Here is a 12779-nt window from a genome sequence, read left to right as displayed (position 1 = left end):
TACTTCTAGGGTAACTGTTTTTTTCCTGGTCACCTGAACTCACCAGAGTCCTTTCTAGAGCCTACATGAAAGTAAGCAACTTTCTGAGGATAAGGTAAGCTTACAGGCCTTGAGAAAGCATTTGGTGAATTATCTACTTAGTATTGACACTATATGTGTCTGGCTGAAAAAAACAAAACTTACTAACATGGGAGGAGGGGAAATACCTTTATTATCCAGATTAAGAATGCTACACTTTAGCCAAAGTAGATTCAACATCCTAAATATCTCCAGTTATCTAGCTATTTACTCTTTGTGGGGTAAATATTAATTCCTTAAATGATGCAGTGTTTAATTTTGGATCTATTCAAAATGATGGAAGGAAACTTTTTTATTGAGAAAAATATAATTAACACCCCTGAAGAAGAGTTGGGAATTTACCCTGCTAGAAATTAGAGCCTACTGAACTCCTTTAAGACAATGTGGTATTGGCACAAAGTTAGTCAAATAGACCAGTTGAACACAATAAAAGACCTACTATAGACCTATTCATCTGTGGAAACTTGATAAATAACAGAGCTGCCTTTGCACATCAGGGAGGCTATTAATAAAAGGCACTGGGACAAGTACATTAAGGACTTCACTGTAAAAGGCAAAACCAAAAATGTTTTTGAAGAAAACATAAGAGATTATCATTACGATCTTGAGTTATTGAAGAATTTATTAGGCAAGAAACAAAGAGCATAAACCATAAAAGATTGGATTTGTCTACATTAAAATTAATATATCTTTTCCTCAAAGAAAGTGAAAAGACAAGCTACATACTTGGAAAAGAAATTTGCAATGCAACTGACAAAAGATATTCTTTATATATCCAGAATGTATAAGGAAAAAGACAACCAGCTGAACAGAAAAGTGAGCAAAAGATCTGAACAGATACTTCACTGGAGAGGAAATTGGGATGCCCAATTAACCTAGGAAAAGATGCTTCACCACATTAGTATTCAAGAAAATGAACATTAAAACCACAATCACCTACCAATTATTGCCAATTTTATAGGTTGGCAAAAATTGTATAGCCTGACAACACCAAGTTGTAGCAAAGCTATAAAGTAAAGTTATAGATATATATATACACACTTGGTATACATATACATACAATTTTACCTAGGGGCATATAATGTAAAGAAACTCTTTCATTTATATACCATGAGACATGCACAGGAATATTCATGACAGCAGTGTTTATAATAGCAAAAACTGAATCAACCCCAATGTTCATTGACAGGAAAGTTATTAAGGAATACTATATAGCAGTGACATATGAATGAACTGTAGCTACGTACAGAAGCATAGATGAATCTCATGAATGTAACATTGAGCAAAAAAAGCAAGTCATAGAAGAATACATATATATTATTCAATTTACATAAAGTTCAAATGAGTGCATGACTAAATAATATATTTTTATGGACACAACTATAGGACTATAAAGAAAACAAGTGAATGGTAGACAAAAAGAAATTGAAATGGTTATCATTTCTAAGGGGAAGGAGAAGAAAAGACTTAGGATGGGGCCCAAGGGAGCTTGGGATTTCATGGGTAGATTATATAGGTGTTCATGTTATAGTAATCCTTTCAGTTTTACAAATGTTATCTTGTAATGTTTCAATATTTGCTAAAACAATAAAAGTAAATAATTAAAATGTATCTAGATATTGAAAACATTTTCAGGCAAAGGAGATATTATATTTTAAAATTATTTATTGGACCACTCATCTTCCTTAGGAAACAATACTTTTAACTATATATAAATAACCTCTGTATGCTATTTCCTTTATTCACCTATTTTTTTTTGTTTGTTTCATTAGTTATCTCTCTTACGGCATTCTAATACTAAAGAGGAAAGACCACGGATACTTAGTGTATGGCCTTCTGCCAAAATTCTGACACAGATTTCAAAGTTAGGACCACATTTACATCTGAGTGGAAACTGGTACTTGAAGGTAAAGGCCAATTTTATTGAGTCCAATATAAAAGCTTAATTTAAATTGATATTTTAGTCAGCATTGGTTTATGTATCATCAAGAAGGCACAGATAGGTAAGGAGCAGAAAACTGGAAGAGATGAATTAAAATAGAGAGGGAATACTTAAGATCTACCCTCTTAGCAAATTGCAAGTATACAATACAGTTTTGTTAACTTTAGTCATGGTATTGTACATTAGATCTTCAGAACTCACTCATCTTGCATAATTGAAACTTTGTACCTCTTGACTAATCTCTCCCCATTTCTCCTTGCTCCCAGTCCCTGGTAACCACCATTCTATTCTCTGAGTTTGACTATTGAGATTTCACATATAGAAATCACGCAGTATTTAATTCACAATATATACCTATATCAAATCAAGTTGTATACCTTAAATATATATAATTTTAAATTGTCAATTATACCTCAATAAAGTTGGGAAAAAATTAAAAACACCAATGTTATTATTAGGAAAAAAAGTAATAAATTTACCACATTCCAAAAAATGAAAATAGGAAGATCAAGTCGTGAGTTGTCATGGTACAGAGGCTAGGCCTTGACTGTTGTAAACCATACAATTGGAGATTTAGGATAAAGGAACACTACAAACTGAAGGGTAGATTCTGATAACATGTCAAAATAGGCAAGCAAACTTTAAAGGCTCAGAGCCAAAGAACAAGCCCAATTTTGAGTGGCAGGGGATCAGGAATACTGGAAAGAGAATAGGGGAACTGGACAGAATTCAGCCAAGGATAAGGGAAAAGGTTATAGAGTACCAGCAGCTTCTTGCTGCATTAGGTGCCCTTATACTTCTTGCCAAAGATAGAAACTGGGGCTAAATGAAGCTGACCCTTGAAAATGTAAGCTATTAGTAGCATTATTTTTATTATGGGATATATAGAGATATTGAGCTGCAATGAAGGCCTAATGACAGCCTTGGCTGACCCCATAGCAAGTTCTGGAATTAGAATGGCCCTTTAAATTTGTCTCAAGTTGGGCTGAGATGGTCAGGCCCTTATATCTCTCTATCATTGGCTGTGGGCCAGCCTGGGAAGGAGTGTGACCTTGGGCGAAGCAGCTCTCTGCAGCTCTCTCAGCAGAAGGGGCTGACAGCTGAAAGCTTTCTGCCAACAGCACTCCCAGCAGCTGGGACAAGTCCTTCATTGCAGCGGGAATCTGACTGGCATATCACAGAGTCCGTAATATCGTATAAGCCCTTCTTGGAGTTATAGTCTTTTCAAATTTTACTTTTTTATAAACTAAGAGCTTCATAATATCTTTAGTCTCTTAAGGAAGCCTTTTGATGTTTACTTCTCACATTTGAATTACTTTATTAGCCTTTTTAAAATCTTGTAACATTGACTGAATTTACTTATAAGATACAGAAATAACATGTAATGTGAATTATTCTACAGATAACTGCCTTAAATTTAGATGGACAGCATCTCTTCGAAATCACAAATTTAGAAAAATTGGAAAATTTGAAATGGGCATCATTCAGCAACAATAACCTCACTAAAATAGAAGGCTTAGAATTCTGTGTTAATTTGGAAGAACTCACATTAGATGGAAACTGCATCTCAAAGATAGAAGGTAAGGAACTTGAGAACTTTGAGGTCTCAAAATATGAATGTCCAAATACCAGAGCAAAAAATTAATAACACTGAGGACACAGTTTTTGAAGAGGAAGATTTCCAGAGAAGTTCCAAGAAGGTTTATGGCAGAGTATTCTAAATACCTATGTGAGGTAATGCAGTTATTAATTAGCTAGATTTAGCCATTTCATAATGTATATACTTCAAAACATCATGTTATATTAAGATAAATACATATAATATTATCTGTCAAATTAAATAATTAAAAATAAATAAAAAGTAAAATTAAATAAATACCTATGAGTAGGATTTGTGACTGACTGCTATATATAATCAGCCCCAGCAAGCTGACTTTCACCTCCTCTGCCTTCTCTCTCTTCTCCTCTGTGCCAGTTTACAATCTGTTAACAAACCTAGCACATACAAACTGGGGAGTCATTAATGTCTGTAAAGTTGAATAAATGAATGAAAGAGGTATGCTTCTGAAAAAGATGAAGGAGACCACTTCATTTTTCAAAATATATGATGAAGGTCATATTTGGAAATTTGAAGATTTTAACAAAAATGAAAATTATATTCATTAGATGTCAAAAATTAAATATACTACATATAACCTTTTGTATGAATCTAAATAAAAGTACAATTAAGCAGCTTTAGTAGTGTCTCAAAATTGAGACCAATATAATATGTTTTATTTGACTGTTTAAAATTCAGTATTAAAACATATCTTTCTGGACCAAAGAGAATAAAAAAGACTTTTCTTCCCTTCCTCGTTCCAAGCTTCTTAGATTCTTCACTTCTTTGGGGTTTATGCTTATATGCAGCTAAAAATCATGAGTGAAGAGGGTATATATTAAGTTAAATATTTTCTGACTCCTTCCCAGCTTTATTTTATTCTTACCCTCATTTAATGCTTGGAACTTGGAAAGAAATTGAAAGAAACCTTCCATGACTTGCTAACAAGTTTCTCCTATTCTCCCTCTCCATCTACTCAAAGGGGTAACTAATTCCCAGGAATTAAAAAATAATATGCCCACAAGTGTGCACCATTTGAAAAGGGGAATGTATATATATGTGTGCGTGTGTGTGTGTGTGTGTGTGTGTGTGTGTGTGTGTGTGTAACCCCACAAACATACATAGTTACCTGAGCAAAGAATATTTCTGTATGTGCATTTTGGTAACATAGTTGACCCTGTCAAGGAGGGAAGGTAAGAATTAGAAATCATGGCTGGAAAAAAGATAATTTATACTTTATTCACTTTTGAATTGGATTATTTTTAGCATGTGTGTACACTATATTTTTCATAAAATAGAAAATTTGATTTAAAGAATTATATATAAAATCAAGTATTAAATATCTTTAAAAACAGTATGTACAGCAATTTTGTTATATTTATTTTAATGGCTATTAATGATATATATCTAAAACTTTCTTGGTCATAAAAATCACTTGGGATACAGATTCACAGGCCTCTCCTCTGTTGACTTCAGTTGAGTAAACCTGAGGTCAGCTCAGGCATCTGTGTCTAAAATCATTACCAGTCTTTTGTTCCCATACAGTTGCGAGTTAGTTTTGCTTTGTATATACAATTGAGAACCCTATTTCCCTTTCGTTTCCCTCTATAAAATCTATTAAAGGGAAGAAACTCTCCAATCTGTATTTTTCTCACACCTACTTTTCAGAGAAGATAGCCACTCCTCTAAAATTTAACAGAAATTTCTCTTATTTTTCTCCAGACATGGGTAGCTTTAATATCCATTTAATGATTTTTGTTTTGATGGTTTTATCCTAGCTTGCCCTAGACTGTTTTACTTTCAGCATTACATGGTTCCACGATAGAGGCTGTTGTGAAACGGGAGCACAGATAAAATTTATGGAGGAACAATTATTTGCCAAAAGCTGTAACTGATGCTTTTCAAACATTATTCCATTTAATTTCATAGCCCCTTGAAAGTAGATTTCAATATGTATACTTTATGGATGAGGAAACTGAGGCTCAGAGGTTACATAATTTACCTATGGTCCCAAATCTAGTAGTGATGCATTTGAAACCAGCTATGACTCTAAAGTTCTTATCTTTTACCTGCACCATCCTGCCTACAGTTAGTTATAAAGTACCTACAGTACATAATATACATAGGAGTTAGATTGTGGTAAGAGATCCCATCTTCTAAACTTCTGTCTTAGGGTACATCTAAGCATACAAAGGTAGAAGTAGCCTATCTAAATGGTTCTTTTTAATATAAATGATACCATATGAGCACTACTTTGCAGATTTGTACTCTAGTTCCTTACCCTTAATGTTTTAAAATGAGGGCTGGTGGTTATTTTGAGTTTGCAGAGGCTTGTGTTATCATGATGGTAAAAATCCTAATTAATTATATCATTTAAAGGTTATTTGAAAGACAAATTCAGTATTTTCTACATAATGCCTTTCCTTGACACCTAAGAAAAATGAATCTACTTAAAAATCCAAAATTAGAATTTAATGTATGAAATGGGACTTTATATACAAGATTATATCCTTCTGAAACAAAATTAAAAATAGTGATGGTTAATATTATAGAATTCTTAAGGCTACCTGAACTTAGCCATTTGATTAACAATAAAATTAACAGCCAGTTATTTTTATAAATTAACCTTTTAGGGCTATCTGAATCTTTTCTTGGATTTGTTTATTTTTCTAGGTATTTCCAAGCTGACTAAATTAACCCGGCTCAGCATAAATAATAATCTTCTCACTGGTTTCGAAAAGCGTACTTTTGATAACATGCTTCATCTTCACTCCCTTTCTCTTGAGAACAACAGAATCACATCATTGAGTGGTTTACAAAAAACGTTTACTCTAGTTGAATTATACATAAGCAATAACTATGTTGCTGTCAATCAGGAGATCTACAATTTAAAGGTGACCATCTGGGGTAGTAATTTCTGTTTTTTAAAACAATATTTATTGTTTCTTTATACTATGAAAGTAATACATGTTCACTGTGCAGAATTTGGAAAATATAGAGAAATATAACAAGAAAATTAAGAATAATAAGGTTTATTAAAATGCATTTGCATTCAATTTATGTATATATACAAACCTATGTGTGTGTAACCATAATGCCCCCAATTTGATAACCTTATGGGGTAACTGTTTTTGAAATATTCAAGTAAAATAACCCAAACCGATGCCTCCTAACCTGGTGCCTTCTTCAATATTTCTAGGTAGTCCCCAACCTGGTTGGGGAGTAGGATTCTTTAACATTCTCCTATTCTCAGTACAATTCTTCATTATCTCTCACTGTTCTTACCAGTGGCCCAAACTCAAGTCACCTTTGCTCAGATTTGCTTTCTTTAATTCTCCCAAAGAAACCACTAATTCAAGGCTACTGTATAACAGAATTTACTAAAGGTTTGAACAAAATAGAGGGTTTCTACTACAAAGAATAGGAATTTATTTCAAATGTAATGTGTAACTTCATTTTCTCTAAAGTTCAATGACCATTTCCTAACACTGTGAGTCTTACATTGGCCTTTCCTTTTGCTGAGACCATATTGCTAGAACTTTATCTCCTACTAAAAACTTGTGTTCATTTCCTATCTTTCCTTCTCCCTATCCTTTTCCCCCAATATAACTACTATTTCTAGAGCTATAAAGGCAACCTAAACAACAATTTCAGCAATAAAATAAGCCATTTTACATTATTATGCACAGTAGCTTTATTCAGTCCTGTCTTAACCTCTCCCTTCCATACCTACTCAGGACCCTTCCTTCACAACAAAGCCATATCAAACTGGTCTAATAAGAAAGCACATTTTCCCTTAAGATGAATTCTGCTACCCTTCAAAAGGTAGAAGCACTTGAGTTTTATCCCTTTTCAAATGGCAGTGTCTTTTACTCCTGTTATATCTGTATACACACATAACATTTAATAGGCTATAATTCCATAAACAAAGCATATTGTCTTAAACATAGCAAAGTTCCCTCTAAACCCTTACCACTGGTAGATATTTGGCACCAGTATCCTAAAAGGGATTCTGATCATATAATATAGACCATTGAAATATTGTATAAAATTATGCCTTAGTGGTCTAAAAGGGTCACCTTTGCATTTAAAAGTACAGTCAAAAACATTCAAATCCTGTGAAATGATAGATAATTCAAATATTAAAATTCAAGGATGGTTAACCTCTAAGGAAAATAAAAACTTAATGGAGTGCTTTACATACACATGTATAAAATATGTATTTTTATGACCTTAGGGTTTATGCAACTTGGTCATTCTAAACATGTATGGAAACGTTGTTGTATGGAATCAAGAAAACTACCGGTTGTTTACAATATTTCATCTTCCAGAACTGAAAGCTTTGGATGGAATCTCAATTGTAAGTTGTTTTATGACTTAGAGCATTTAGTTCAAGCTGCGTATTCACATATGCATATGCCATAATCATTTTGAACACTGCTTTATCACTAGCATGATACCCAAACATACTATGCCTATTAAAATCCACGTCTCCACCAGGTTTTAAATTTTTCTCATCTGGTCAATTCTTAATTGTCTGAATTGAGGTGGAAGGGGAAGGAAGATGCTGCTTATGGCTGAACCCACTGAATTCAGTGCCTAAAAAGTAAAGAGCACAATTTTGGCCGGGCGAGGTGGCTCACGCCTGTAATCCTAGCCCTCTGGGAGGCCGAGGCGGGTGGATCGCTCGAGGTCAGGAGTTCGAGACCAGCCTGAGTGAGACCCCATCTCTACTAAAAATAGAAATAAAAAAATTATCTGGACAACTAAAAATATATAGAGACAAAATTAGCCAGGCATGGTGGTGCATGCCTGTAGTCCCAGCTACTCGGTAGGCTGAGGCAGTGGGATCGCTTAAGCTCAGGAGTTTGAGGTTGCTGTGAGCTAGGCTGACACCACGGCACTCACTCTAGCCCAGGCAACAAAGTGAGACTCTGTCTCAAAAAAAAAAAAAAAAAAGTAAAGAGCACAATTTTATGAGACAGGATAGAAAAACTATGCTCTGGGGCCCTACCATCCTCTTGGACCTAAAAACAGCCTCCTATTTTCTGGAAAAATATAGTTGTTAATAATTAAGAAAAATATATTCCAACCAACAAGTGTAGTGAGCTGTAAAGAAAAGTAGACACAGAACTTAGTACCGAATGTGAAAGCAACATTTGGAGACTTGAATTCTATAACAAGCAAGTTCATAAGAGCTCCAGATTTCCACGTAACAGGGTAAGTACGTGAAAAATGTTCAAAGAATAAAAGGTTTCCCTGTGTAATGTTGCCTAGCTCCCATCAGACAATAAAACTCATTATATTTTCTAGAAAATTGAAAGACAATTCATGATTATTTGGTACTCTGAGGCACTCTGAAAAGATTACTAAGCCTAGCCCTACTTTTTTCAGGCCCCTCCCAAGAATGGAGATTAAAACATTCTCACTCCAACATATACAAGTTCCCTAGAATCTTGTATGCTGGGTTTTATTTATTAACAGTTGTTAGCTTTCATTGAGGGATATTTTAAAAATAGTCTTATGAATCTAGTATTGCATATACTCTAAAGATGTTGAGGGTTTTATCTTTTCTATTTCTCTACGCCCTCATTTGCAGGGCCACATGAGAAAGTACTTTTAGAAATCAGTGTAGGAAAAACATTTTCCCCTGAGGAAGAGTTATGTTCTGCTCTCTGATAGTGAGTATTATTTATTTACTTTTCTTTTCACTTTGACTACTTCAAAACTGAGGGCCAAATTTATGAAATTAAAACCTATAGGTTCTTATGGTCTGTCCTAGGGTCTCTAACCCTAGTTTTTATCTATTCTAATTTATATTGTTCCTGGTCTTGATTTTCATTATGTATGATTTGAATTTTACTGTTTGATTATGTGTGTTTCCTGTAAGCTGCCACAAGTTCTTTGTGAAATGAAGCAGAATACAGATATATGAATTAATAATGGGACATGAAGACTAGACTGAAGAATTTAGACTTTAAGCGAGAGGTAATGGGAATGCATTGGATTTGAAAGACAAGGAAAAGGAAGAGTAAAAGATGTCTACAAGGTTTGAGTCTATACAGATAAAAGATATCATAACAGAATATGAATACAGGAAGAAAAGCAATTTTCAGGAATAAGATGATTAGTATTGGACACGGAGTTTTATGCGACAGTAGATCATCTGACTTGTGACGTCAAGCAGGCAGTTGAAATTATAGGACTAAATTTAGGTATGAAAATTTACTTTACACTTGTATAGACTTAGAACTAATTTGAAGAGAGTTGATAGTTAAAACCAAAAGCAGACATACGATTGTCTAAGGAAAGAGAATAGAGAAAGTAAAGAAATCTAAGTGAGGATTTAATACTTTTACTTATGAAACATAGGAAAAGAAGCTATGAAAAGTGGGTGCAGAGGGAGGTAAACGAGCAATATAATCCTAAAGTGTTTGAGATGTAAATGGACTTTAGAAATGACATAGTCTAAATCCTTTATTTTATGGATGAGCACAGAGAAGTTACATGACTGTGACTCTTCAATGGTAAATCATGCACAGCTGAGACTCATTCTCTGTCCAAACTCTCACATTGCCTTCTTTGGAGTAGGAGTAGAAACCAAGGACAGAGATTATGAAAAGCCGAAGAGCAGTCTGGGTAGTTGTGTTTTCATTTTATCTCCTCTTCCTACATACTCCTATTTTTAAAAGTTTATTTTTTACATTTAGAATACATACTCTCAATTCAGATATGAAGTTTTAATGGAGGAGGATAAAAGAAGGCAGTTTGAGTAAAAACAGAATGACATCAGTTTTATTTAAGTCAAGGTCAAGCCATTTGACTAAAATAGGTTGGCAAACTATGGCCCATGGGCCAAATGTGGCCTGCCACCTGTTTTTGTAAATAAAATCTTACTGGAACACATCCATGCCTCTTTGTTTATATATAGTCTATGACTGCTTTTACACTACAATGGCAAAATTAAATAGTTGTAACAGAGAACCTGTCGTCCACAAAGCCTAAAATATTGACTGAGTTTTTACAGAAAAAGTTTGTCAACTCCCAATTTAGAAGGACACTAATCCAATGTATGAAAAATGCAAAAGCTACAGTATTTCTAAAGCTGAGTTAATGTTTTTTAAACTTATTTTGAGATTGTATTATTTGGGATTCAACTAGAGAAGCAGAGCTAGTATGAGATACATATATATATGTATCTTAATAATTGTCGGGGCTCCCTAAGCAAGTCCAAAATCCATAGGTCAGGCCATCAGGAAGGGAAGATTGTGGGCAGGCTGGAACTCAAAGGCATGCAACAAAGCTTCTGTTCATAGGTGGAATTTCTTAAGGAAAATTCTTTCTTTCGGGAAGCCTCAGCTCTGCTTTTAAGGCCTTGTAATTGCTTGAATCAGTCCCATCCAGATTTTCCATGATCTCCTAATTGGAAGTCAACAAATTAGGAGCTTTAATTATATCTGCAAAATACATTCACAGCAACACCTTGATTACTTTGATATAATAACTGGAGGCTGTAGCCTCACATATTTTGCATCTCTGTTGTTTGGTGCATATACATTTCGGATTGTTACCTCTTCTTGGTGGATTGACCCTTTTATCAGTATGTAATGTCTTTCTCTGTATCTGATAATTTTCTTTGAAGTGTACTTTATCTGCGGTTAATGTAGCCATTCCTTCTTTCTTTTAATTAATGTTTGTGTGGTAATCTTGTGCCATCCTTTTACTTTTGACCTGCATGTGTCACTGTATTTGAAGTGAGTTTCTTGTTGATAACATACAGTTGGATCATGTTTTTTAACTACTGCTAATTTCTACCTTTTAATTGATGAATGAAGACTATTTACATTTAATATAGTTATTGACATATTAGGGCTTAAGTCTGCCATTTTATTTTTGTATTTTATGTTTGTTTCCTCTGTTTACCTTTTTTCTGTTTTCTTTTTCATGCCTTCCTATGGGGCTACTTGAACAATTTTTAGAATTCTATTTTTATCTATTTTATCTATAGTTTTTAGTGTATCTCTTCATTTAGATTTTTTGATGGTTATTCTAGGTGTTACAATATATATACATAACTTATTATAGTCCACTGGTGTTGACATTTTTACCAGTTTGAGTGAAGTGTAGAAATCTTACTTGCCTTTAAGTCTATTTCTCCTCCCCTGTTTATAATTGTCTTAAATATTTCCTCCATATATGTTAAGAACCACATAAGACAATATTATACTTTTTTACTTCAACCAAACTAAGATAATTTAGAAAACTCAAGAGAAGAAAAGTTTATTTTTTTCCTGCTTAAAGAACTTCTTTAGCCATCTTTTAGGGTAGGTCTGCTGGTGACAATTTGTTTAGATTTTCTCCATCTTGATTTCCCCTTTCGTTTCTGAATGATAATTTCTGTGGATATAAGATTCTGGGTTGACATTTTGCTTTCACCAAAATGTTGTGTCACATCCTCTGATTTCCATGGTTTCTGATTAGAAAGCTACTGTCATTCAAATTGTTTTCCCCTTATGGGTAAAATTTCTTTCCTCTCTCAATGCTTTCATGATTTTTCTCTGTCATTAGTTTTCAGAAATTTGATTATGATGTGTCCTCCCATGGATTTGGGGGCTGGGGTTTGGGGTTTGCTCAGCTTCTTGAATCTGTAAGTTTATGTTTTTTGCCAAATTTGGGTGATTTTCAGCTATTATTTCTTCAAATACTTGTTCAGCCCTCACCCCATTTCTCCTCTCCTTCTATGAATCCAATGGTACTAACATTAAATCTTTTGTTATGGTCCCACAAGTCCAGGATATGATCTGTCTTGGTAAGATGAGGCTCATTTTTTTAAAGTCTGTTTTCCCTCTTTTGTTCATATTGGGTAATTTCTATTGTTCTTTCTTCAAGTTCACTGATTTTTTATTCTCTTCATTCTGCTATTGAGCACATTTGTTTCAAATATGTTTGTAATTGCTTGTTGAAGCATTTTTGTGATGGCTGCTTTAAAATCCTTGCTAGGTAATTAATAATATCTGTGCCATTTCAGAGTTGGTGCCTGTTGATTGCCTTTTCATATTCAAATTGAGATTTTCTTGGTTCTTAGCATGATGATAGATTTTTTCTATTTTATTCTGGACATTTTGAGTATTGTGTTATAGACTATGGATCTGATTTAAATCT

The 12779-nt window shown here is 33.8% G+C and overlaps 2 protein-coding genes across 3 annotated transcripts in view; one reads left to right on the top strand and one right to left on the bottom strand.

Moving 5' to 3' along the window:
- RTN1 (reticulon 1) overlaps nt 1-12779 on the bottom strand; it is a 349490-nt gene that overhangs the window by 285924 nt on the left and 50787 nt on the right. The gene's annotated exons all lie outside the window — the stretch shown is intronic.
- The window catches only part of LRRC9 (leucine rich repeat containing 9), a 103446-nt gene that overhangs the window by 56443 nt on the left and 34224 nt on the right, over nt 1-12779 (top strand). Inside the window, exons 19-22 of the mRNA XM_045566286.1 lie at nt 1851-1985; nt 3423-3600; nt 6291-6511; nt 7855-7977. Coding sequence (XP_045422242.1) covers nt 1851-1985; nt 3423-3600; nt 6291-6511; nt 7855-7977 — 657 coding nt within the window. The remainder of the gene's footprint in view (nt 1-1850; nt 1986-3422; nt 3601-6290; nt 6512-7854; nt 7978-12779) is intronic.

This window comes from Lemur catta, chromosome 1, assembly GCF_020740605.2.
Source record: "Lemur catta isolate mLemCat1 chromosome 1, mLemCat1.pri, whole genome shotgun sequence".
NCBI classification, from domain to species: Eukaryota; Metazoa; Chordata; class Mammalia; order Primates; family Lemuridae; genus Lemur; species Lemur catta.
Note: the sequence above shows the minus strand (reverse complement) of the source record. Positions and strands in the feature narration are given on the sequence as shown.